At 39.1% G+C, this 23,678-nt stretch overlaps 1 protein-coding gene across 1 annotated transcript; it reads right to left on the bottom strand.

Moving 5' to 3' along the window:
- Nucleotides 1–2,629: 2,629 nt before the first annotated feature.
- On the bottom strand, nucleotides 2,630–7,995 carry LOC148012510 (short-chain dehydrogenase/reductase SDRA-like). Its single transcript, XM_087669313.1, has 6 exons — nucleotides 7,589–7,995; nucleotides 6,759–6,881; nucleotides 6,486–6,620; nucleotides 6,273–6,398; nucleotides 6,008–6,109; nucleotides 2,630–2,779 (listed from the first exon to the last, which is right to left on the bottom strand). Exons 1-6 carry the CDS (start codon nucleotides 7,772–7,774, stop codon nucleotides 2,630–2,632), a joined length of 822 nt encoding a protein of 273 aa, XP_087525439.1. The 5' UTR covers nucleotides 7,775–7,995.
- Between the last annotated feature and the right edge of the window lie 15,683 nt (nucleotides 7,996–23,678).

Here is a 23,678-nt window from a genome sequence, read left to right as displayed (position 1 = left end):
TTTTTTTGATAATAGCATATTTTTGGTAAAATTTTTCTAATACATAGAAACATGTCTTGTTTTTAATTTAAATTGTGGTTGAATGGAGTGAAATTTGGTCAAAAGCCATCCCACAAATTATGAAGAGGGCATTGAGGAGAACATTTTGTCATTTCATTGGCTTTGTCAAATTCCTCACCATTTTCAAGACATGAGACTCCAAAAATAAAAAATAAATTTTATTCAATACTTGAAGAAAAAAAAAGCATTACTATGTTGATTTTGCCTTTCTTTTGTTATTTTTGGTAGGTGTTAAATGGCATGCTAGTGTTGGAGGATTGCATCCATTCTTTCCTTGGAAAATGTGTCCTTAATAAAAAGTTTATTTCAAGGCACGTGAATTCGTTTAGAAGACAATTGATTGAGATAACCCATCATATTCTTTTATGAAACTAAGAATAAGATTATGAATGAGAATGAGATTGTGAGTGAGATTATGATTGTGATTGAGATCTTTCATGTACATGAATATAACTCAGGGATGGTCGAGTTGATCAAGCTCCACATTGGAGCCATGCTTGAATGCACTGCTATCTACTACTCCTTGTTACTCTATCATATATAATATGTATTTCTTCTTCTCTTTTCTCTCTACTATATGATTCTCTACTTTCAATTAGATATCGTATTGATTTTTATATGATATGATTGGTTGTGTTTCAAATTTTATGTGGTCTTGATCAAACAATTCAGTTTAATACAAGTCATATAAATATTATTCATATAAAGATATATCTGCACAAACATTGTTCATTCAAATAATTCTTTTTTCAATAGAAGGAAGAAACATATAAGCTTTCCATTGCACTCCAAAAGTTTATATTTTACAAGAGAGAAGTATAGGTAAAATAAAAGGATATTCTCTTTTGGTGAAATGTTGAAAATTTTCAAGTATATTTCTTGGAATAATAAATAAATATAGGTTTTTTGTTCAAATAACTAAAAATATATATTTATTTATTTTTTTGGATAAAGGCCAATGGTGAAAGGTTGGGCAAGCATTATACATTGTGTAGTCCTATAAAAGTGAAGATAATGAATAATAAGGGTATCTGTGTGCATGTGTGGAAGCTTGATATGTGAGAAGGCTATGGAAGCACCATAACACACACACACACACACACACACACACACACACTCTCTCTCTCTCTCTCTCTCTCTCTCTCTCTCTCTCTCTCTCTCTCTCTCTCTCTCTCTCTCTCTCTCTCTCTCTCTCTCTCTCTCTCTCTCTCTCTCTCTCTCTCTCTCTCTCTCTCTCTCTCTCTCTCTCTCTCTCAGTCTTGGGATGTGCTCTCTCAACTCTTCTACATCCTCCTTGGTATACAACTGCCTCCTATATGCATAAATAGCATTATTGCAAGCCAATATAAGATGCTTTCATGTTTCTAAGAAAAGGGACCATCTATTAAATTATCTATCTTGTTGGTCCTATAGGCAAATCCCTTACCACAATGGAATGCCTCCATGATCTCTCCATCACTGATGAATAGAGAGGCTGAACTTCAATGTAGAAAAACAAAGAGAGAGGGAATATTGGACTTCTCAAAAGTGGAAGCAAGAGAGGCAATGGTCAACTTTGGAATGAAATACAATAATGTGGTGCTCAATAAACGAAATAAATTCATAATATTTCAATTCATGGTAGAACACTTCGAGAAATTAACCACTGGAATGGGTGCATATGCTAGAAAGAAAGTCCTTGATGAAGTTCTACAGCATCCTTGCTTCCATGCCATATAGAGTAAGTTGAAAGAGTTGGAAGCAATTATGTTGAGAAACATCCACAAAGAAAATTTTTGATGAAGTTCTTTAGCATCCTTGCTTCCATGCTATAAAAAGTAAGTTGAAAGAGTTGGAAGCAATTATGTTGAAAAACATCCACAACATTTGAATCATATGAAGATCCCACAATCTTCAATGAGTTTTTTATAAAGAAGTTAGTGATAATAGTATTCATGAATGGAGAAAGTTGGGTGCAAAGCACTAACATTAGAATATCACATGTTGCTAATCTGATGGGAATCCAAAAAAGAAAGCTATATATAGCCAAACGTCACTTGGTAATGGGAAGTAAAGTTGATGGTTTGTTCCTTGCATTTGCATGTTGTAGAGAGTTGTAGAGAAGATGGACAGAGAGCCCACTTCTTTCAAATTGTCAAAGGCTTAGTCTTTTAGTTTGGATGGGTAAGACAAGGGTGTCTCTTAACAAAAAAGGATTTTTGTGAATCTTCCATTAGACATATAACATGGCTAACAATAATTGAGAAAGGTATCCATTTCCTCATAGATACCATTTCTTTTTGCTAGTTTGTGAGTCTTGTACCATATTCATAATGGTGCCAAGACTCATTATTGAGAAAGGTATCTATTTCCTAATGGATAATCAAATGAAAATCCTAATCTTGCCCTCAAAATATGGGGCTCATTGAGGCAATATTAACTTATGAATCTATGAAATGTTTGAGAGTTTGGTTTGGAATTTTAAACACAAAGATTAATGTAGGGAGACAAATGGACAAAATTACAACAAAATAAAAGTTTGTTTTCTCATCAAATAAACTCATTATATACATGAGTAACACCAAGCTAATTAAAGCCTTGAACTCATTCCTCCTGCCACCACAATCACTTCACCTGTAATGTATGAAGCATCTTCTGAGACAAGGAAAGCGATTGTTGAAGCAATCTCACTAGTGGATCCTAGTCTTCCAAGCAAAGTTTGTGATTCAATAGTTTGCCTCTGCATAGTCAAAAACATAATATGGACACCCTTATATGCAACAAATCAAGAATGATTCAAGATATACATATTTCAAATTAGGTTTCTAGGTTTTTGTCATTCCTTAACTATTCGAAATTGTATGTGCATGCACATATGTGTAACTTATGATTATGATTCAACATATACATGTTTCAAATTAGGTTTCTAGGTTTTTGTCATTCCTTACTCAAAATTGTATGTGCATGCACATATGCATAACTATATGTGCTCCTATTATTAATACTTTTCAAAGACAAGATCACGCATTGTGGACACCATGTGAATAGCTTGTATATGTGTTTACACTAATGGCAAATTCTTCTTGATATATAAAGAAGTAAAAGCATATAATTAGAGATAGTTCAACCATGTTAATGCAAATAAAATATTATTAGGATAATGTTATGATAAGATAGAGTGTAACATTGGCTGACATCATTTAGACAAACCTCAACCATCTATCTTTGTCCCAAAATTCTTACTCTGAAAGTGCTTACTATAAGAACACTAAATTAGTCCTTATCTTTGATTAATAGAGCTACATTTACGTTAACATTTGATGTGATCTTCTATATAAACATTATAAAGTTTTGTACCTATACATAATTAACTAATCAATAATGTGGTGAATGTCTTCATATGTATCCTACAACTTGTAAACATTAGGGTGACTTTAATCCATTGTCCTAAATTTTTCTTTCGTGTGAGTAGCAAAAGGTGATATCAATAATTTTGTGAATGTCTCCACATCTATCTTAAAACTTGTAAATATTGGGGTAAATTTAACCTATTTCCTTAGATTCTTGTTTCTTGTGAGTGGCAAAAGATGATTTCATAACCATCCTATATCATAGAAATGTGGGTGAACATAAAATCCTAAAATTATAACTCAACTTACTCAACTTTCAAACATAGATTTGGAAATATATAACATTTTAGCCAATTGGTGAATAGGAGCCACTAAAAGAATCCTTACGGCTAATGTATTGAGTAAGAAATACAAGGATACTACATTTTATCAACTTACTGTTAAAGTGCATTGTATTAGAGGATTGAATGACACATGATGAATGTTGGACTTGACACACCATGCATATATAGATTGGATGAAGCTAGCTTTTTGCATAAATGGTCAACATGATGTTATTTCTACATTAGAAACTTATTCAAAGGTTGACTTTATAGCTCTTTGAATGGTAAGTACCCTTTCTCTTACTTGTACATTGTTATTTTATTTTTTGTATTTTGCAACATGCAAGTAGATTGAGAATGGATGAACAGTTTCACTATTAAATATGGATGGTCTATAGTAGCTAGATTTGGCAATCCTAAAAAACAAAGAGATCTATCTATCATAAAAAGTCAATAAATAAATAGTGCAAAGTGATGATTTTCTACCAATCGATGCCATCCTCATGGGACCACATAAATCACTTTAAATGAGTCGAAATTTTCTTGTAACTCTAGTAAAACCATCCTGTGGAAAACCGAATTCATCCATCTTTCCTAAAACACAAACAACTTGACACACTACATATTTATCACCATATCAATTGATGAGACAACATGACATGGTGAAAAATATGCTCATAGTTGAGATGCCACCTACACATGTGTGTGAAGCTTGTGTTTTGTGCAATCAATTTACTTTTCCAAAGGATGGTTTGATTAGAGCTGTATGAAAATTGCATCTCACATATAGTGACCTATGTGGTCCCATAAGTACACTATCTATTTGTAGAAATAAGTACTTTCTAACATTTATTGATGAATTTTGATACAAACCCTATTAGTGAGGGTCTTATTGGTAGAAAATGTGCTTATAAAATTAAGAGAAAGCTATATAGTGTTGTTAATAGATATGAGGCTAGATTGGTTCCAAAAGTCTTTGCATACTAGAAAGGCCTAGATTAGGAGGAAACATTTGCATCTTTTTCTCAAACTTTTGTTATGAGAATCAAGAACATATTCTTGGATGGTGACTTATATGAAGATGCTTATGTAAGTTGGCCAAGTGGTTTTGTGATACTTGATGGGTTTAAATCATTCATGCAAAGATAGCCATTGCTTAAGCTATGTGAAGTGTTGTGTATATGATGGTAAACTCATGAATATAGGCAATGAATTACCAACACATGGTAATGAGATTACCAAAATGGCAAATTTGATTGACATTGATTGCCACTAATGTGGCACTTTGTCATCAATCTTGGCATGCTACAAGGGGAGTCTATTGTGTGTGTATCCTTTCAAATCCTCTTCCCACCTTGCCTTGTTTAGAGGCTTGGATATGCATGTGTATTGCAAGGAATGGATTGTAGACCATTGTGAATTTTAATACTATTGAGCCATAACTTGCTTGCTTAGTTACTATTAGGGAACTATCTATTTTATATGCATTAAGTTGCCTAACAAAGTCCCACTTTTATGCACTTTGGAGGTAATTTCACTACACAATGTGTACAATATTCTTTTTCTTCAAGAGTCATTGCATTTTAACTTCTCTTTATCAAAAACCAAGTGCTCCTTTATATAAGAATGATTATAAATGCATTCTTTGTGTTGGAGGTTGTGTGAAGTTTAAAAAATAACATCGGCTAACTTAGGTGACATTATGCATTTTTGAAGAGTGATCACCCTAGGCCATTGCTAGTTGCTTCATATTGTATATACTTGGAAGGCTTGTAGAAATTGGAGCTTTAACTATTATATTTGTGTGAATGTGATTTGTAAGGGATTGTAAGGCTAGTTATAAGTACACATATGAATATAGCAATCTCCAAAACTACTTTTGTCCCATCCAATGAGAAAAGAAAGAGGAAAGCAATTGAAATGTGACCAATGTTTGGGCAAAAAGATATGACATGAGCCAATTTTATAGCTAAAATGTCAAAAACGCAATTGGTTCTCATCAAGACAAGCTTGAATTTCAATCAATTCCCTAAAGATATGGGCAAAGAAAGTGCAATAAAGCTAGGTTTTTTGTGAGGATCCGTGTGATTGAGTAATCCATACTTATGCATAACTCACTATTTATCCCAATATTATGTAGGATGTAGACACATTCATGTCTATCTCCATAATCGGGGTAAAGAGAGAAGAAGAAGAAGAAGAAAGAAGGATTTTTATGTGGTAAGAACATTCCTAAGCTGCCTTTTGTTTTTGTTTTTTTTTTTTAGAGAGAGAGAGAGAGAGAGAGCGACCGACCAGTATTGGATCGGTTGTTAGATAGCTTGCAAAATGTGTTGGTATAACTCCAGGGGCCACACAGTTAACACGCACATTGGGTGCGAGCTCTGTCGCAAATCCCTGGATGAGAGACCATATGATCGATCATTAACGGTAGTAATTACAAGCATGATTAAAACAGGAATCGGCCTACGTAGAAGATCAACAAAGTAAGTAACGAGCATAATCATCAATCGTATTAGCTTATAGGAAGAAGGATGAAGCACAAAAGACTCGTCGATACCTTGGTCACACCAAAGAGTGCTGTCTTGGTGACTCCATACATTGCAACACCCTTATGTGGGTTATATCCAGCGACTGAGGATACGAACACAATGGACGAACCTTTGGGCATGTGAGGGACTGCATCCTGCGATGATTTTGGAAGGCAGCGCACCGATGGTGAATTCATAATGGCTTAGAGTCCTTAAATGGTAAATGATCATTAACACAATACCTGAACGATGAGGATACCAGCTTTCACATTGACTTCCCATAGCTTGTCCATGGCAGCCTCGGAGATACCCACAAGGGGGCCTACCGAGGGACTAATGGCTGCATTCGAAACCAGAATGTCGATGCCACCGAATGCCTGGAAAGCAAGAACTCATGAGTCATTTGCCTCAGGACGTTGTGTGATTTGATCAGCGGCGCGATTACAGACATCCAAATCCAAAATAACTAATTAACCATGTGGGCTGTACTGCTCACTAAGGAACACCAGTACTACCGCAACAGCCGTTTGAATGAGGCCTTTTCTGTGGTCTTCTTTGGCGACATGGCAAGCTACGCCTATGACAGCCTGGGTTTTGAGCTGGGATCTTAAGGTCCTCACAGCTTCGTCCACATGTTCCTGTATTAAAACGTGAGATGAGACATGGAAAGCGCTCTCTCTCTCTCTCTCTCTCTCTCTCTCGTATTTACCCATCATGGCAGAAAAATATTCTTTTTCTTTAAAGGTTTTCCCTATCGTGTTCAACATCACCATCTTTTTGCCCGTGAGGCATTACAGACCTAGCAACACACAGTGCATATCTAGTTACGCATGGTACCCCCCAAAGGTTTTGCCTTGTGCGCAAGAAGTTTTAGACAAGTTTCCCGCTATAATTTGCACATTTAAATTACAATTACAATGATATGATGATAATGGCCATGGGCTTTTGTGTGTGAGGGAGAGACTCTACACCTAGCTACATGCGGTGGGGTGTAGGGCCGACAGTTCCCCCCCGCCCCCAACTGCGCCTGGCTAGGTATCTAATGCCTCCCTCCCAGGCAGAAGCTGCTCGCAAGGCACCACATGCCTAGCTAAGCACGGGTCTGTCTGCAACCCCCCCCCCCCCCCCCCCAATGAGCTTCTCCGGTTGGGAGCGTGCCAGCCTGGAGAGTGGCCCCTTTGCCCCCACACGTAGCTAGCTATGATGTTGTCATGCTGCATAATGTCGACACTTGTATGGGGAATCTATCAAAAACTTCTTGTGTGTCTAAAACTTATAAGGGAAACCTGTCTAAAAGCTTCTTGTGTGTCTATGAGAGAGACAGAGACACAGAGATTTTTGTGACCTGCTTCCTGGAGGACACAACCAGCGAGGCGCCTTCTGAGCCGAGGCGCTGAGCGATGGCGAAACCAATGCCTCGAGTGGACGCGGTTATGAGAGCCACCTTCCCATGCAGCCTCTTAACTGTACTGTGACTGCTGACAGTATTGCTGTGAATGTTATCACTAGAAGGAGAAGCCATCTCTCTCATGCAGTGTGCAGGGAATATTGTTTTTCCCGTTGAATGAATCAGATGAAGATGAAGATGAGACGAAGCGGCGGACAAGATCAGAATTATAAAACATGTATGTTGAGCTGTGAGTACTGGCCCCTGGGGCAATAATATACAACCTCGTTTTGCATCTGTAATATCCGATCATCCTCAGCTAGCTGATATCAATGATTATGGCTGGGTGCAGCTGCGGGCGTGGCCACCGAGAGAGAAACAAGGAGGGAGCCTGGGAGAGGGAACTATGGAGCCTACGTCTATCTGTCGCATTCTCGTTTCACACCGACGAGGAACTTAACGGCTTTTCTTTTAGAACCTTAGATTGATAAATAATCCAGCTGTGCAATATATCTATCCGGTAAAACATATGCACCACTATAAAGAGCCTACAACGTTCTAGGTTTCCCCCTCCTTTCATCATGTTGGTTGACTTGCCGGCTTGCTACAAAATTTCCATTCTTAGTTGGCACATTTACATAAGGTCTTGCTCTTGAGATATCATAGAATGGGACATGGATCAATGGTTGGAATCCACGCAAGCTTTGGGTTTACATTAGCATAGGATCTTGTTGTTGAGATATCATAGAATGGAATATGGATAAATGGTTGAATCCATGTAAGCTTTGAGTTTAGTCAATTTGGTCTAGAAAAAGGCATATTAATTAAGCTTTTAATACCAAGTGTGGCATTGAAGAAGCACTCAAGTCTTGTTTTTAGCCCTTTGAGTTTGATTCATTCTAATGCTTAGGTTTTTCTTTTGTTTATCCAAGATTCTTAAGAGGGATCTTATTTAGGCCATTCATTTTAAGTAAGGTACCAATGGTTAGGGATATCCAAGACTAATATCTTAAATATACGACCAAGGATTGGGGTTGATTGATGCATCTAAGGCTCTTTCAACCACAATTATAGCCATGTTTTGCTAATTGGAGGTGTATTACAAATCAAGCTTCTCCATTCAGCAAACTAAGTCAACCTTAATGTCAACTTTCAATTGGAATCGAAAGGCACTAATTTCCTTATTAGTAACCTAGAGCTCTAATAACATTGGTCACCTTTCAAGGGCTATATTTTCATATCTAGAGCTCAAGTGAGGATCTAAAAGCATATAATGGTAAGCTCTCAACGAGGAAGCTCCAACTCAAATCCGATCTGTAAATGACCTGACTAAATGATAGTTAGCTATTTGGATAGTGTTGATGTAGTGTATACAAGGGGCTACCCTCTATAATATTGGACCTCCCTTGGGATGGTATAGGTGAATGACTATTGAATGTGTTGAGTGGACGCAATTGGTTGGAATAGGCCAAGAGTGCTATCACATTGACTAGATAGTTGGATGCCTAGAATCCAAATCACCTTGATACACTTTTCCTTTGCTTTGAATTAGCGCTTAGCACTACATGGGTTGCCATAAGCTAGGTTGTTCCTAAGATAATGGGATATGCTTGCTCTCCAAATGGGATAATGAAAAATTCACCTAGTCATTTGATTCCCATGATGCTTTGTAATCCTACAATAAATCAAGCATTTCATTATTTGTAATATACCTGTCAAACGCTCCCTTGATGACATGATTTGGGTAGCCCAATCCTAGGTGACATCGTCTAGAACTCCCTTGGAATATCGTGGACATTGTTGCCTAGGCTTGCTTGAGTCTACCTCGTAGGGGAAGCTCTCCATACTTATGAGAATCAACCCGAAATAAAGTTCTTAGATAGTACTAAGATCACCTAGTAGTTTTTCTAACATTGGTCATTGAGCAACTACTTGTGCAAATAAGCTTGAATCAAAGTAAACCCATGTTACACTTGGTTTAGAGAGGGTGGGAAATGAGGGGGAGTTGGCGTGTTGACCCCTCTACCCATAAGGCAAAGTCTCACCTCAACCCCCTAAAATGACACAAGGTAAGGTTCTAGATTATTTTATAGGACAATCACCATCCAACTCTTTCTTAAACATCATGATTTCTAGTGTTTTTGAAGGGAAACTCTTGGTTTACCAAGACCACCCAACCATTCATCCTTCCACTTTCCATTTAAAGTAGATTATCTTACTTATCTAATTCTTTAGTTAATCCTATTGCATGAGGCTCATTCATCCAATCCACACACAAACACAAATACAAGATCAAATAGTCTTTAGAAGATGGTAACCATAATGTGTTTATTTGCACCTTCTCCAAGGTGCAATGCTAATCCAATAGGATCCATATCCAAACACCTAGATACCCATGTCCAAGTCCCATAGATACAATCCATAATCAACCCCTTATCTAGAATAAGGTCTTCCAACATTCGTAGCCATTAGGCTAGAGAGGTTTTTCAATCTCTATCCTAGGCCCAACATGGAGTGTCCATCACAGCCTCCCCGATCTCTGCATATTACTATAGGAGCGAACCAACATTCCATGGTGGCCTTCTCACCACTCGATCTTCACCCCAATGTATCTAGTAGTGCCCATTTGGGTCTCTTGCCTTTATCAGCATCCTTTTCCTATTTTGCAATCATGGAGGTGATCCACCCATGCATCAAGCCCTTGCCCGATAATCCTCGAAGTGAGTTTAACTCGCGTTTTAGGGGATTCACAAAGGTCAATAAAGAAAACCAGGAAAATAGGCTATCTCAACTACGAAATTATCTCTTTTCAAAGAAACCAACAAGTGTATTTTAAAACTTTTCAACAAAAGCCAAAATGGTTCCCTTGAATGTTCAACAAATGAAACTATAATTCATGATGTATTCTTCCTAGGTTCTATTTATTATAACAACTCTTTAGGAATGCTAATTTAACCTTTGCCCATGCCAAATAATAACTTATCTATATAGATTTTATATTACTTATTTTCTAAGTGTTATATTTGATAAAAAGAGAAATCCAACTTCATAAGAAGTACCTGGAAGGCACGCATTGTGACTAGGGGATATTGTTGCCATTGTGATTAGATGCCTCAAACCCAAAGATCCTCATTTGGGTGCCATCTTTGTCCTTTTTCTTGCACTTTGACTTCACGTAGTTAGGTTCTCGAATGGATCTCAAAAGTGGTCTTTATCAAGGCTCTATCAATGGTCAAAAGGAGGAATAGCTCAACACTTGATGACCATGTTATCCTTTGGTGAGAGGAAGGAGGATACTTTGAGCCGATGAAGCTAATAGAGAGTTTAAGACCCAAACATTCACTATGTTCATTATAGTGGGATCCACATATGGATAGAAGGCGCAAAGCCCAAGAATAGAATCTCCACTAATTAAAAAAGGTACACCGATGATGCTTTCATTTGTAGGATACCTAGGAGATTGCATTATCCTATTCCTTATACCAACAATCCATATCCAAGTAATAAAGGAATCCCATACAAAGGAGGGGCTCTGATAGCCCTACTTGGACCACTTCATCCAAGATTGACAATAGTAAGAATCAATGAAACCTTCATGTACTCCAAGACCATTGGTATCCTATGTAATGCATCCTCCTAATAGCATCCATGTCAACTATTTTGAAGATTTCTTGGAGTTATATACTAATATGAAAGTGTTTATAGATGATGAAGAATTATATCTTCCTAACCACAATAAGAGTTACCATGCTATAATTGTGACCAATGTAGTCACATTTCTTCTAGATGTGCAAAAAATAAGGAGGCAAGATGAGAGAGTTAGGCATATCAAAGATGCCAAGAATGTGGAATGACCCATACGCATCTTAACTTTCCTAGAGAAAGATCTTCCAAGAGTAAAGCTATAATGCCATCTACACCTTATATTCTATTTGGAGTTGAAATGATCATCCAAGATTTGAGTCCTATCCCTTTAAATGCCACAAGTAGAGTGAAAAGCAAGCAAGTTGGCGTAAGTCTACTTAGATCATTAGTGGTTGTTGACCTAATCATTGGGAGGAATAACTCAAAGAAAAGAATAAAAAGGAAAGTTTCTTATCTTAAAGAGCAAAGTGATACAACACATTAGTAACCAATTGCTTGTGATGTAGGGAGTGTATCTAAACCACCCCTATCTACTTTTGGAAAACTTGCTAAGCATGAGATTATTCAAACCCCCAATTAACAACTAGAAACCATATGCAAATAGAAGGATTGGATCAAAGAAGTGTAAGACTAGTTTGAGGCTACAATTGATGAGATGGACATTTATGATGATGGGATCTAAAGCACGATAACACCTCTAGATTAGAATATGGCTAGATATTTTGAAGATCCTAGGATTAATGGTCAAGAGCATGAAGAGCCTTATGTACCACCTAGAACTCAACACTACAACCATAAGTGGCATATACAAAACAAACTTGAGGGAGCAAAAACTAGCACGATGGTTGAGATAAAATTCATCGATGTTGTTGTGCCCTTAGGAGTATTGGCTAAAGGTAATCCAAATATCTTGAAAGCCTTTAAGGCATGGATGGGAGATGGACAAGAAGAATAAAAAACTATTGGGGTAAAAGGCCCTTGGGCTTGCCCGTGTATAGTGACTGCCCATATTCTTTATTTATATATATATATGAAAGTGCAATAAGGCTGTCATAACATTGTTGATAGCACCTACAATGTGTGTACTCTTCTCTCCCGCGTGTACTGCATCCCTTTCAGCTGATATCAGAGCCACTCCTTTGCGAGCTCTTCCCATCATCTACACGAGGTATGAGAGCTTGCTTCTCACTCAGTTCTCAGCCATTCTTTGGCATGAACAGCAGGGTTTCATGAAGAGGCAGCCATAGCTTCCATCATTGAAGCTTGTTCTCTTCACCTCTTGCTTGGACTTGTCCTAGGCTTGTGTAGGCCTCTTGTAGGCCTTCATTGGGCTCTTGCTTATCCCCTACCCACCTTGATTTGGCCTCTCAAGTACAGCAGCATGCTCACGTTTTATTTGCGCCTATTTGCAAAAATGACTTTAAAAACACTGTTTTTGTCATATCTCGAACATTCGGAACCCGATTCAGGCAAGGTAAGAGTCTAAGTTGGGGTTTTGACACGCTCCAGATGCGATGGTGATGTTGGATTTGCCAAATTATGATGATGAAATATTTTGCAATCAGGTTTGAGACAGCATGTATTTGTATGCATATAGCTTAAGTGATGCTTCTACTGATGTCTATTCATACCGGATCACTTGTGGATGTTATGCCTCTTATGTGAAGCATTTGGAGCTCATTTAGCTCAGCCATTGACTGTTTTGAACAATCCCAGATATGTCCAAAACAGGGTAGCCACCTGTTACTTCAATTTTATGCTTACATGTCATGGTCATTTGATGCCCGATTATGCCAGATTGGTGCCTAAATGCTTGGGAATGTATGCCTATGAGTTGGCAATTGATTTGGGCTTGGTTTGGGCATTATTTTACTCAGTTTTGGACTATTATTTGTTGCTGGAAACTTCAGGGCTGAAGCTATTTATGCTATAGTTGGGTTATGCCTATTGGTCATCGGGTGCTCCCGGCTACTCGGTATGATGTCATGATGTATTTTGGACTATGCCACATGTCTTGTTTATGCTCCGGAATGCTTTTGAGCTGAGATTAGAGCTCGATTTGGGTTTGATTGTCACTTCTTTGCAGCTGGCATTTCATCTATAACATGGTTTATGCCTAGGCTACCCACTATGTGTTATGATGTCTTTGTGAATGCTTTATGCTTTGGCTATGGATGGTAGTTGTTTGAGCTCATCTCAACAATCATTTGAGTATTCCCTTGAGCAGTTGGACATTGACTTGGATTTTTCCATTACAACTTGGCTTTTTCCGTTATGACCTTGGATGCTATATGGGATTTGATGCTCTGATTATGGATCTTGGCTATAACTTGTATGCACTTACAGGTATTGAGCAGTGAACTACTCCCTTGTTTTGGCAGTTGCCTATTGAGCTGTGATTGCTCATTTGCATTTGATATGCGGGATACTTACTAATCAGTGGACTTGGATAGTACTTGGGATTTATAATTATGGCCGTCTTGCTTCTTTGTTGTATGGCATCTATGCTATTTGGGTTGCTATTGCCCATGTATATCAGGAAACAATTGATCTTTATGGCCACCCGTGTATGCACATGGTCTGCTGCTATGCATTTTACAGAGCCTCTTACCTAGATGCTTTTACACAGATATTTGGGCTTTTATTGGAGCTTGATTCTTATAGGTTTATTTGTCACCTATCATTCTTGGCTGGACATGTATGTCAGTACATGGTATGAGACACTGCAAAGTTATGTATACTCCTATGTTTCGGGGATACTTATGCATTTATGGCTCTGAGGCATGCTTATATTTTTATGGTTGTGAGCTACAATGGTTGGATATGCCATGCTTTTGTCTACTAGGCTTGTCCGTGTGGAAGCTTTTGCATCCGTGGTTGATGCCTTTATGTTCTCCCCTTCTGGTTTGGATGAGTCTCCTTTGCAGTATGCTATGACGACTTCCAGCTCTTCTAGTCATGTAGACAGTCCTCTTGATGAGCCGGTTCTCTATGATGAGAGTTCCCTTGATTCTTTGAGCTCCTTGGATGTATTGGACAGCCCTACTCATGTTGTTATAGAGTAGTTGTCCTCTTCTATAGGTTTTACAGGTTATGTTTGCTTTCATTGTGGAAAGACAGGGCATGTGAAGCGTAAATGCTTCAAGTGGATTAGAGAGCAGAAAAGATTGCGCCGCACTAGACATGAGAGCAGAGTCAGTGATACAATAGGTGAGACCACTGTTGATAGTGGTATGGTGCATGTAGTTACCCATGATGATGCAGCTGAGCCTAGATTCCTGGCATCATGTTACCGTGCAGATTACTTGCTCAGTGATACGATCTATACCTTTGATTGGCTTTTAGACAGTATGGCATATTGTCATGTTACTCCGCATAGAGCTTGGTTCTCTTCTTATACAGGGAGGTTGACGGATGTACTTCTTTGGGCCTTGAGTAGGATTGTCATGTTATTTGTACCGGGGATATACACTTGGCTTTGCCAAATGGGTCTTCTCTTATGCTCTGTGATGTATTGCATATACCTACGCTCAATAAGAGCCTGATCTCTATCAGTCAGTTGCATGGTGCAAGATATTATGTCTCTCTTGGGTATACTTCATGGAAAATCCATCGTGGTTGCTTGATATTGGCCAGAGGTGCTAGATATGGCAGTGATTATGTAGTGCATGTCTCTCATATGGGAGATTATGTGGTTGCAGTTACGCAGATACCACATGCATTGTTATGGCATCGTCGCCTAGGCCATGTATGACACACTGAGATGGATGCTTTATGTGATATGGGCTTATTGCATGCTCTTCCCCATGCTACTTGCCCTCATTGTACTCATGGTCTGTGTAGAGCCTCTTTGGCTTATGGCGATCGTGTGAGGTATGCTCCTCTAGATCTAGTCCATGTTGCAATATATGGACCTATGCCTTCCCAGTCACTTGGTGGAGCGTCGTATTTTGTGACCTTCATGGATGATGCTACCCACCGTGTTTGGGCTTACCCTTTGGTACGGATTGAGGATGTTGTTACTATGCTTGACAGGTTTATGGAATCTGCTGGTAGTAGGCCTAGATGCTTGCAGATGGATTATGAGAGTCATGCTCTCTCTCCTAGCTTACGGATCTCTTGTCAGCAAGCAGTGTGGTATTGATTTCTTATTTCCACGGTATTATGGGATTGCTCATGGCATGTGCTTGACTTTACAGGCAAAGGTTGTTGCTATGCTTACCACAACTGGATTGTCTTATGGCTTTTGGGCTGAGGCCCTTATGACGGCAGTCTACTTGGTTAACAGGACATCGTGCTTGACTTTGGACGGTATTACATCGCATGAGGCATGGAGTGATATGAGACCCTCCTATGATCACTTGAGGATATTTGGCTGCCAGGCCACTGTTAGTATGCCACATGAGCCTATGTCACGCAAATGTCTTCTCCTTGGTTATGGAGATGGTGACTTACGGCTTACAGGTTTTGGGACTTGGATGCCCACCAGGTTCTACGCAGCCATCATGCTATCGTTTATGAGACGCAAAGACCTCTCAGGCCACTTGATGCACGTTTAGTATGCTTTGTGGCTGATTCTATAGCCATATGTCAGTCTTCCGCTTCGCTTAGGCCGCATACTGTCTCGAGACCCCATCTGACTTGTGTCCAGGATGTTGGCCCTCTTTCAGTGATTTACTCTGAAGAGTTTGGATGCTCTCCGATGTCTTGTATGCACCATGCTGATGCTATGTGCTACTCTGATGATGATTATGTACAGTCTTGCACTCATGAGTTGTGCTAGATTGCTTTGTTGTATGGAGCTGTGGGATCACTTGCCTCTTGGATGTCTTGGACTCAGAGATTCCCGACACTTACTGCACAGCTCGCTTTTTGATTGAGCGTTGGGTGAGATGTCATGATTCCTCACCTTGTCTCTTTTTTTTTTTTTCACTCCCTGGCCCATTGGCCTTTTAGCGGGAGGTTGTCGGGATAAAAGACCCTTGGGCCTACCCGTGTACAATGACCACCCATATTCTTTATTCATATACATATGAATGTGTAATAAGGTTGTCATAACATTGTTGACAGCACCTACATTGTGTGTGCTCTTCTCTCCCGCATCTCCTGCATCCCTTTCAAAAACTATAGAAAGAGAAGAGTAATGTACCATGCTAATAGAAGTCAAATCCTATACACATGAAGGGTGAACACCTTCTAGGAAGGAGTTAAGTGACATACAATTCTTCCAATCGTAGATACTACAAGCAAAATAGATTTGGACATTAGAGTTAGCATACTCAACAATTGAGTTCTAGAAGCATGGAGAAGTGCAACCATCAAGAATGTACATTTTAACCAGATAGTGGTTGATAGTTTTGACTAGGCATCTAAAGTTAGTTCTATATACAAGTACACTTCCATCCTAGAGGACACATGATATTCAATGCATATCTTCAGTTTCCTAGACATGCCATTCATGGACAAAAATGAATTGAAAAGGGCTAATGATAAGTCAAGTGTTAAAGGTCTACATCACATGTACTTGTATATCATTTCACAATAGGCTCGATCCTAGAGTCTAAAAGCAAGATTTAGAGTGTGCCCCTACTAATGCTAAAAACAACACACAAGACACAATATGAGCGTAGTCCAAATAAAAATCCTAATCCCATGGATGAACCCATGATATTGTATGCTTACACAGGATCATATTGATAGCAAATATAGAACATATTTTGATGCTCTCATTGATGGAGTAGTAGATCATAGCACACTTACCTATGATATTTGGACCCAAATTGGACAACACAAGCTTGTACCCATTGAAATGAACTCATACGAGGATAAACCATATTCATTTTAGGAACATATTAGATAATGATGATTTATTAAAATAAATAATTTTCCTACATTATTATATGTGCCTAATTGTGCAAAGATCTTAGAAAAGAAGTATTGCTTAGCATGCATCTCGAGCTCTAGACCATACAATGTCAACTATGCTATAAAAAGAGCACATTGCAAGGATCATTGTGATGTGCACTCAAGACAACCAAGTTAAGCAAGAAGACCAATCATCAAAATCCAAGCACCATTTAGCAAGGAAGGACAACAAAGTGACAACCCTAGAAGAAGCACAAACGAGGAATCTAAAAGCACCGAGACAAGTCCGAATCCCTACAAAGAAATAACAAAATAAAAGATGGAATGGAGCCAAGATAGAAGGCAAACCTCCATAAAAAAAGATCACATGACAAGCATTAGGAGTAACCAAAAGGGGCAAGAACGATAGAAGAAAAAGTACCAAACCAAGGTGGGTTCTCGAGAACCTCTTATGTGCACAGGCTATTATGAAAGCAATAACATCCTTTGTTTACCAAATATTAGATAAAGAAACCCCCAAGTTACTGATCACATAATTGGAAAAGTAGGGGCTATGCAAGTACATATTAAAAAATAAAGGGCAAGAAGATAGTTTCCCATATAGTACCAAAGGCAAGGCAGGACTAGTTATTGGTGAAAACCCCACAAAGAGAATGCCACAAGAGTAAAAAGTAGTTACACAGCCAAATCCTTGTATGTGATACAATCACTTCATATAAAAATAGAGAAACCAAAAGGAGTCATAAGGACTAAGGTAGAGACTCCTAATACTATCAATTCATAACAAATCGAGAAACCAAAAGGAGTCATAAGGACTAAGGTAAAGACTTCTGATGACCAACTACACTAGTAAATCTTAAGGATAGCATGACACACTCATGACATCCAAAAATAAAAAGGTGAGCATGATTTGTTAGGAACTTGAACCTCATATTCGATTACATGATTAACTTGATTAAATAACGCTTTGAGCTTGTAAACATCAAAGCAACAAATGAGATGATGGTTGAGATAGGAGAAGCAATGCCAGTTACATGGGAGAACCTCGAGCATTGTTAACTCTCAAACAAACAAGGTGGAAAATCTAGAAAAGCTAAAGCAGAAGACAAAGGCCAAGGCAAAAGTGAAACGGAAGACAAATGTGCGCCAAGAAAAATACGAAAACACAAGAAGTGCAAAAAAGTCCTAAATAAGGGGAAAAAGGGCACAAAAAAAAAGCAAAAGTCAATACTTTTGTAAAAGAGCGCAAGTGCATCATGATTTAATTTAAAGAGCGCTGGGCTCTCACCCGTGCAATTTGTAAAGGGTGGTAGGAAGGAAGCTAGGAAGATATGAGGACAATGGAAAAAAGGGCCTAGGCCACGGCTGGTCATGTAAAAAAGGGGATAAGGGGATGACCGCCCAAAAGGGATTTAGGGTTTTGTATATAAAGTTGAAAAGTGAATGAGAAGCTCATTCTTGTGTGTGGCCAAAAGTGGCTCTCTTCTTCTTCTTCTTGTTGCTTGCTTGAGCTTGTGCTTGAGAGAGGGAGTGTAAGGGAGTGAGTGCATGAGGGTGAGGGACTAAGGAGGAGAAGCTCTCCATCTTCTCCTCTCTTCTTATCTTCTTTTCTCTTGCTCGTGGCAATGGAGCTTGGAGCGTGGAGCTTTCTTGAAGCTTGCACTTGGATTGTGGAGCTACCGGAGTGCGCGGGAGAGGAGGTAACTCAATCGGCATGGAGGTAAGCTCACTACACTCATGGATAGGTAGCACGTCGACTATATGAGAGGTAGCCATTAGTGCTTGGCTTGGAACGCTTGAAGCAATAAGCGGTCCGTGGGTCTTGGCGGTTGAGCGTGAGCTCCCACAAGCATATGTAAGCAAGGCACCCACAAATAGCAAAAGATTTGCCAATGACCTATTTGAAGAGTTTCCTCAATAGTCTAAGTTGATTCCCTCATAGATGAAAGGTATAAAGTTTAATTGAGGAAGAGAGTAGTGAGATGTTGAGAAAATTAGACAAATTTGCAAAGCTTTAGTACAATCCCTGGTCCTATCATTGGTGTCTTTCTAAGTAATACCAAGCACTTATAAATGAATAAGAGCAACTAAGATGCCCTTGTAAATAAATAAGATGACATATTAAAAATGAAGAAAAACTATGCACACCAAGATTGCATTAAGAGGGAAAAAGAAGAAATGTAGAATATTATTTAAGCTTATTAATTATGTAAATTTGGACTTACATAATTGCATGTAGCACTTGAGATTTGATCTAGTGACTACAAATACCAAGAACAAGGGACAAGTTTATAGGGGACCAAGCTTGAAGTCACCCAAAGGAAAAGGAATCAATCACTTTAAGACAATGTCCCACAGAAGCAATCAAGGCCCATAAACTAAAACCAACCTTGCAACTCCTTCGAGTGAAGAGCACCTTGACAATTCACCTCACCTAAAGTTGAAATTCTTCAATGATAGATTCTCAACTAGCTCTAAAATATTCATCCACAACATTCATAGTGAGCTTGGTTCTTCTTAAATATAATTCCATCATCAAAGTTTTCCAACTCAAATCATTGTCATGATAGCCTTCCTTATATTGTTTACACTCATAGGCATATAATTTAGTTTGAAAGCCAAAATGTGCAACCCTCATCATCCTTTGTACTTTGAGCCCAATGCAAGAAAAGTAAAGAGATTGATACATTGATGCTTCACCTCACTTCAAAAAAGAAAATTAAAAAAATAAATAAAAATAAGGAAAAAGAATACACATGCACATACACCTATGTTGCACCTAGAGGTTCTCAAGTTAGAGAGGTTTGATGGCCTTGGTTGACTAGCTCCATAGTCTAACCACATATGCTCCCCCCCCCCCCCCCCCCCCCCCCCCCAATCACTTACTTACAAATGCTTAGGGCACATAAAGGACATGACGTGCCTAGGAAGCTCTGGCTTGTGAGTGTTAGACATGATCCTTGAATAACCTACACCCTAGTTTGACTTTTTCAATGCCAAAAGGACAAATATACAAATGGCAAGGCAGAATAGCCCTTCATAGTGAGAGCATCTCTAACTACACCTTAACTAGTGCTTGAGTCACAATGGAGACATACATTTTGTAAATGGTTAAAGCTTAAATAATCATACACTTTGTAAATGGAGACATACCTATGTAAGCATATGCATCCACATATTATTTGGATTGTACTTATACACGAATTGGGTCCTCAAGTGTAAGACATGCCTAGGGAGTCATTGTTTGCCTAGCATTAGATCCATCTCCCAATCCAATGATATATGTCTTATGCATAGAAGACTAGTACTCCCCTTAGGAAGTTGCTAACGGTATTTTGAGATGGTAGCAAAAGCGCAAGTGTTCAACACTTTTTGTGGAGCTTCAATGTATTATTTTGGGTACTTTTGTATTATTTTGTACTCATGGACATCATCATATTATCATGGATGTATTATTTTGTGAGAGCAGGACTTGCTCTCATGCACATTGTATTTATCTCCCTTAGTTGTATTTAGGCTAAGGTTAAAGCATGCTTCAAGGATTGACCGACCTAGAGCCCACTAAGTGGGTAGAATGCCCAACAGAGAGTGCAAACCCTAATCCACAGTTGTGGAAACCCTAAACTCAAAACACAAAAGGGACGCAAACCCTAAATGCAAAATGCAAACCCTAACCCTAACCTTAATTATTGGTCTATATAAGGGTGGGAGGTCTCACTTGTATTCACCCTTTTGGCACATCCATGCTGCGGAAGCTCTATTAGTGTGACTACTCAAGCTTTTTATTATATCTTTCCATTCTATCATCTTGCTTCCATTGTGTTGAGAGTGACTAAGAGGGAGAGAGTGAGAGGTGTGTTGAGCGAGGGGCTGAGGGAAGATGAAGCTCTTTGCCATCATCTTGCTTTTCTCGTCATCTGTACTAGCTCTTTGACTCGTTGGTGTGCTCAGTGGTGGATGCAAAGGAGTGACGACATTGGATCGTATTGATCGTGGTCGTGGAACCATCTTCAAGCCTTCGAGTTATCAAATGCAAGAAGGTAAGTTAGGTGAGTTCACTACAACTCGAGCTAGTCTTGTGTTCTTACTTTCTTGGGTTAGAGAGGAGGTTGCTCAGTTAGTTAGAGTGGAGTGTTGAGAGACAAGGTGAGAGATTGTCGCCAACGTGAGCTGCAATTTTTGAAACAATAGAAGTCTGTTCAAAGTCTCGATTGTTGATGCGTTTGGCTCAACATTTTGGTTCTGTTGTCAGAACCTAGGACGGTGCAACTGCCGAGGTTCTCACACTCCTACTATGTGGCAGAATAGGAGGCTTATGCATGGGCATGGATGGGAGGCTAGCATTACGAAACCCATGCAGCTAGGTTAGGAAGGCCAAATCGGAAGGAACTAGTTCGTTGGATTGAGATTGTGAAGATAGGCATTGTTAGGATAGGAAAAAACACAAAACACAAACTATTTAAAAAAACACACACAAAAAACTCAAAACTCAAAACGCAAAACTCAAAAACCTTCTTGGGTTGGACAACCCATGTGGCAACATTGCGAATGATGATTTTTTTTTTGCTTGCCCTTGTGGTCAATTGCATATGTATTCATGATTGACAACTAACCAAATGCATAGCTCACTCTTATGGTTATCTTTTGAAGCTTTTGTGTTATCGATGTGCTAAGGAAGCCCAACCCCTACACACTCCACACCCCATTCCCACTCTTTACCCACCCCCTTTTCACATGTCACTTACCTTAACACACACTAAACACTAACCAGTTCACTCTCACCCACAACCATTACCCTAACTCACATACTCCTATTTTTCTTTCACATCCAAATCCTAACTCCCACAAAACCCTAACTCCCACACATCCATCCATCTCATTCCCACACATGAGTACTCATTTCCAAACATCAAACCCTAAAACCTCACTCCACACTAAGCCACTTCCATAGATCACTTGCACACATAGATCACTCGCACACATAGATCACCCGTACACATAGGAGTTCACTTGTATACATAGATCACTCGCACACATTAGTTCACTCATACACATAGATCACTTGCACACATTGGAATTCACCCACACACATAGGAGTTCACTTGCATACATAGATCACTCGTACACATAGGAGTTCACTCGCACATATAGGAGTTCACTTGCACACATAGATCACTCACATACTTAGGAGATCACTCACACACATAGGAGTTCACTTGCACACATAGATCACTCGCAGACACATTAGTTCACTTGCACACATAGGAGATCAGTTGCACACATAAGAGTTCACTCGCACACATAGGAGTTCATTTGCATACATAGGAGTTCACTCGCACACATAGAAGTTCACTTGCACACATAGATCACTCTCACACTCCTCCACACACATTCCTTCTTATTGTATCTAGGCCATCTAGACATCTTGTTTTGTCTACGTTTGCACAATCACCTCTAGGAGCCTTGTCTTTGCCTCTTGCATTAGGTTGGTCTTGATATTTTTCCATCTTTGTTATGAAAGTGTGGCTTTGTGGAATTGCTTGCACAAGTGCACTTTGAATAATGAATTGCTTGCATAAGTGCACTTTGAATTTTGAAGGGAAGAAAGCCTAATTTTGCACACCTCACTCTTGCGAGTTTTTGAATCAAAGTGTTGCACAATGCCTTGATACTTGTAGGTTTTGAAGTCAAGCATTTGAAGTAAATATCTTAATGATTGAAGAACTCAACAAGGAGCTTGTTAAACTAAGTAACCACCTCATCATATTGCAAGGACTTGGCACACATTGCACATATCACCTAGGCAACCTTGGCAACACACATTGGGCTGACATTACCTTAAGTCATTTAGGATCATAGTGCATAACCACAACTGTCACTTTCACATCTACATATCGGACACACTGTAAGTCATTTGGGGGAAAATCATCTGTTAAAATATGCAGGATCTAAAGCATGGCTATGGCAGCTTGTAAGCACAGACTAAACTCATGATGACATTGACTAAAGACCACAACTGTTACACAAGTGAATTAGGTTCCAAGATGGAAGCTTGGACTCATGAACACAATCTTGTGTAGGACTGATAAGTACAAGACTGTCACTAACTGATAAAGAAAAGCATCATCATGTATTCATTCATCTATCAAAAGTGGTAGTCAAGTACACTGCCTTATAGTTGTTGGATGGGTACAGTTTTCCCTTTCTGTGCATATGGGATTCCTGCAGCCTACATATCTTCATCCCAAACTGCCTCATACAAAGAGGCTACATTAGGTGTGATTGCTAATATCTCAACACCCCTCCTCAATCACAACCAGATAGTACAAAGTGTGTAGAGGCTTTAGTGAAAGTAACACCTGCAAAGTGTGGGCACACCATAAATATGGCAAAACACCAGGGGCTGTCGCAGAAAAGGCTAAGTGTGGGTACCACAAACATGATGCTCATCCAGAGGCTATAGCAGGGGCCTTACAGAGGCTGTAGTACAAGGTTACATGAGGAGTTTACGAGCTTATGATAAAGACATTTGGGCTAG

Source organism: Lygodium microphyllum, chromosome 27 (assembly GCF_053477565.2).
Source record: "Lygodium microphyllum isolate KBCC chromosome 27, Lygodium_microphyllum_v1.1.10, whole genome shotgun sequence".
NCBI lineage: Eukaryota > Viridiplantae > Streptophyta > Polypodiopsida > Schizaeales > Lygodiaceae > Lygodium > Lygodium microphyllum.
Note: the sequence above shows the minus strand (reverse complement) of the source record. Positions and strands in the feature narration are given on the sequence as shown.

Excerpts from the sequence above, each read along its gene's own strand:
- LOC148012510 (XM_087669313.1), bottom strand. The coding sequence starts at position 7,774 with ATGAGAGAGATGGCTTCTCCTTCTAGTGATAACATTCACAGCAATACT. Across the intron at positions 6,621-6,758 it reads TCATTCAAACGGCTGTTGCG|GCATTCGGTGGCATCGACAT; the intron begins GTAGTACTGGTG and ends CTTGCTTTCCAG. Across the intron at positions 6,399-6,485 it reads CTGGTATCCTCATCGTTCAG|GATGCAGTCCCTCACATGCC; the intron begins GTATTGTGTTAA and ends AAATCATCGCAG.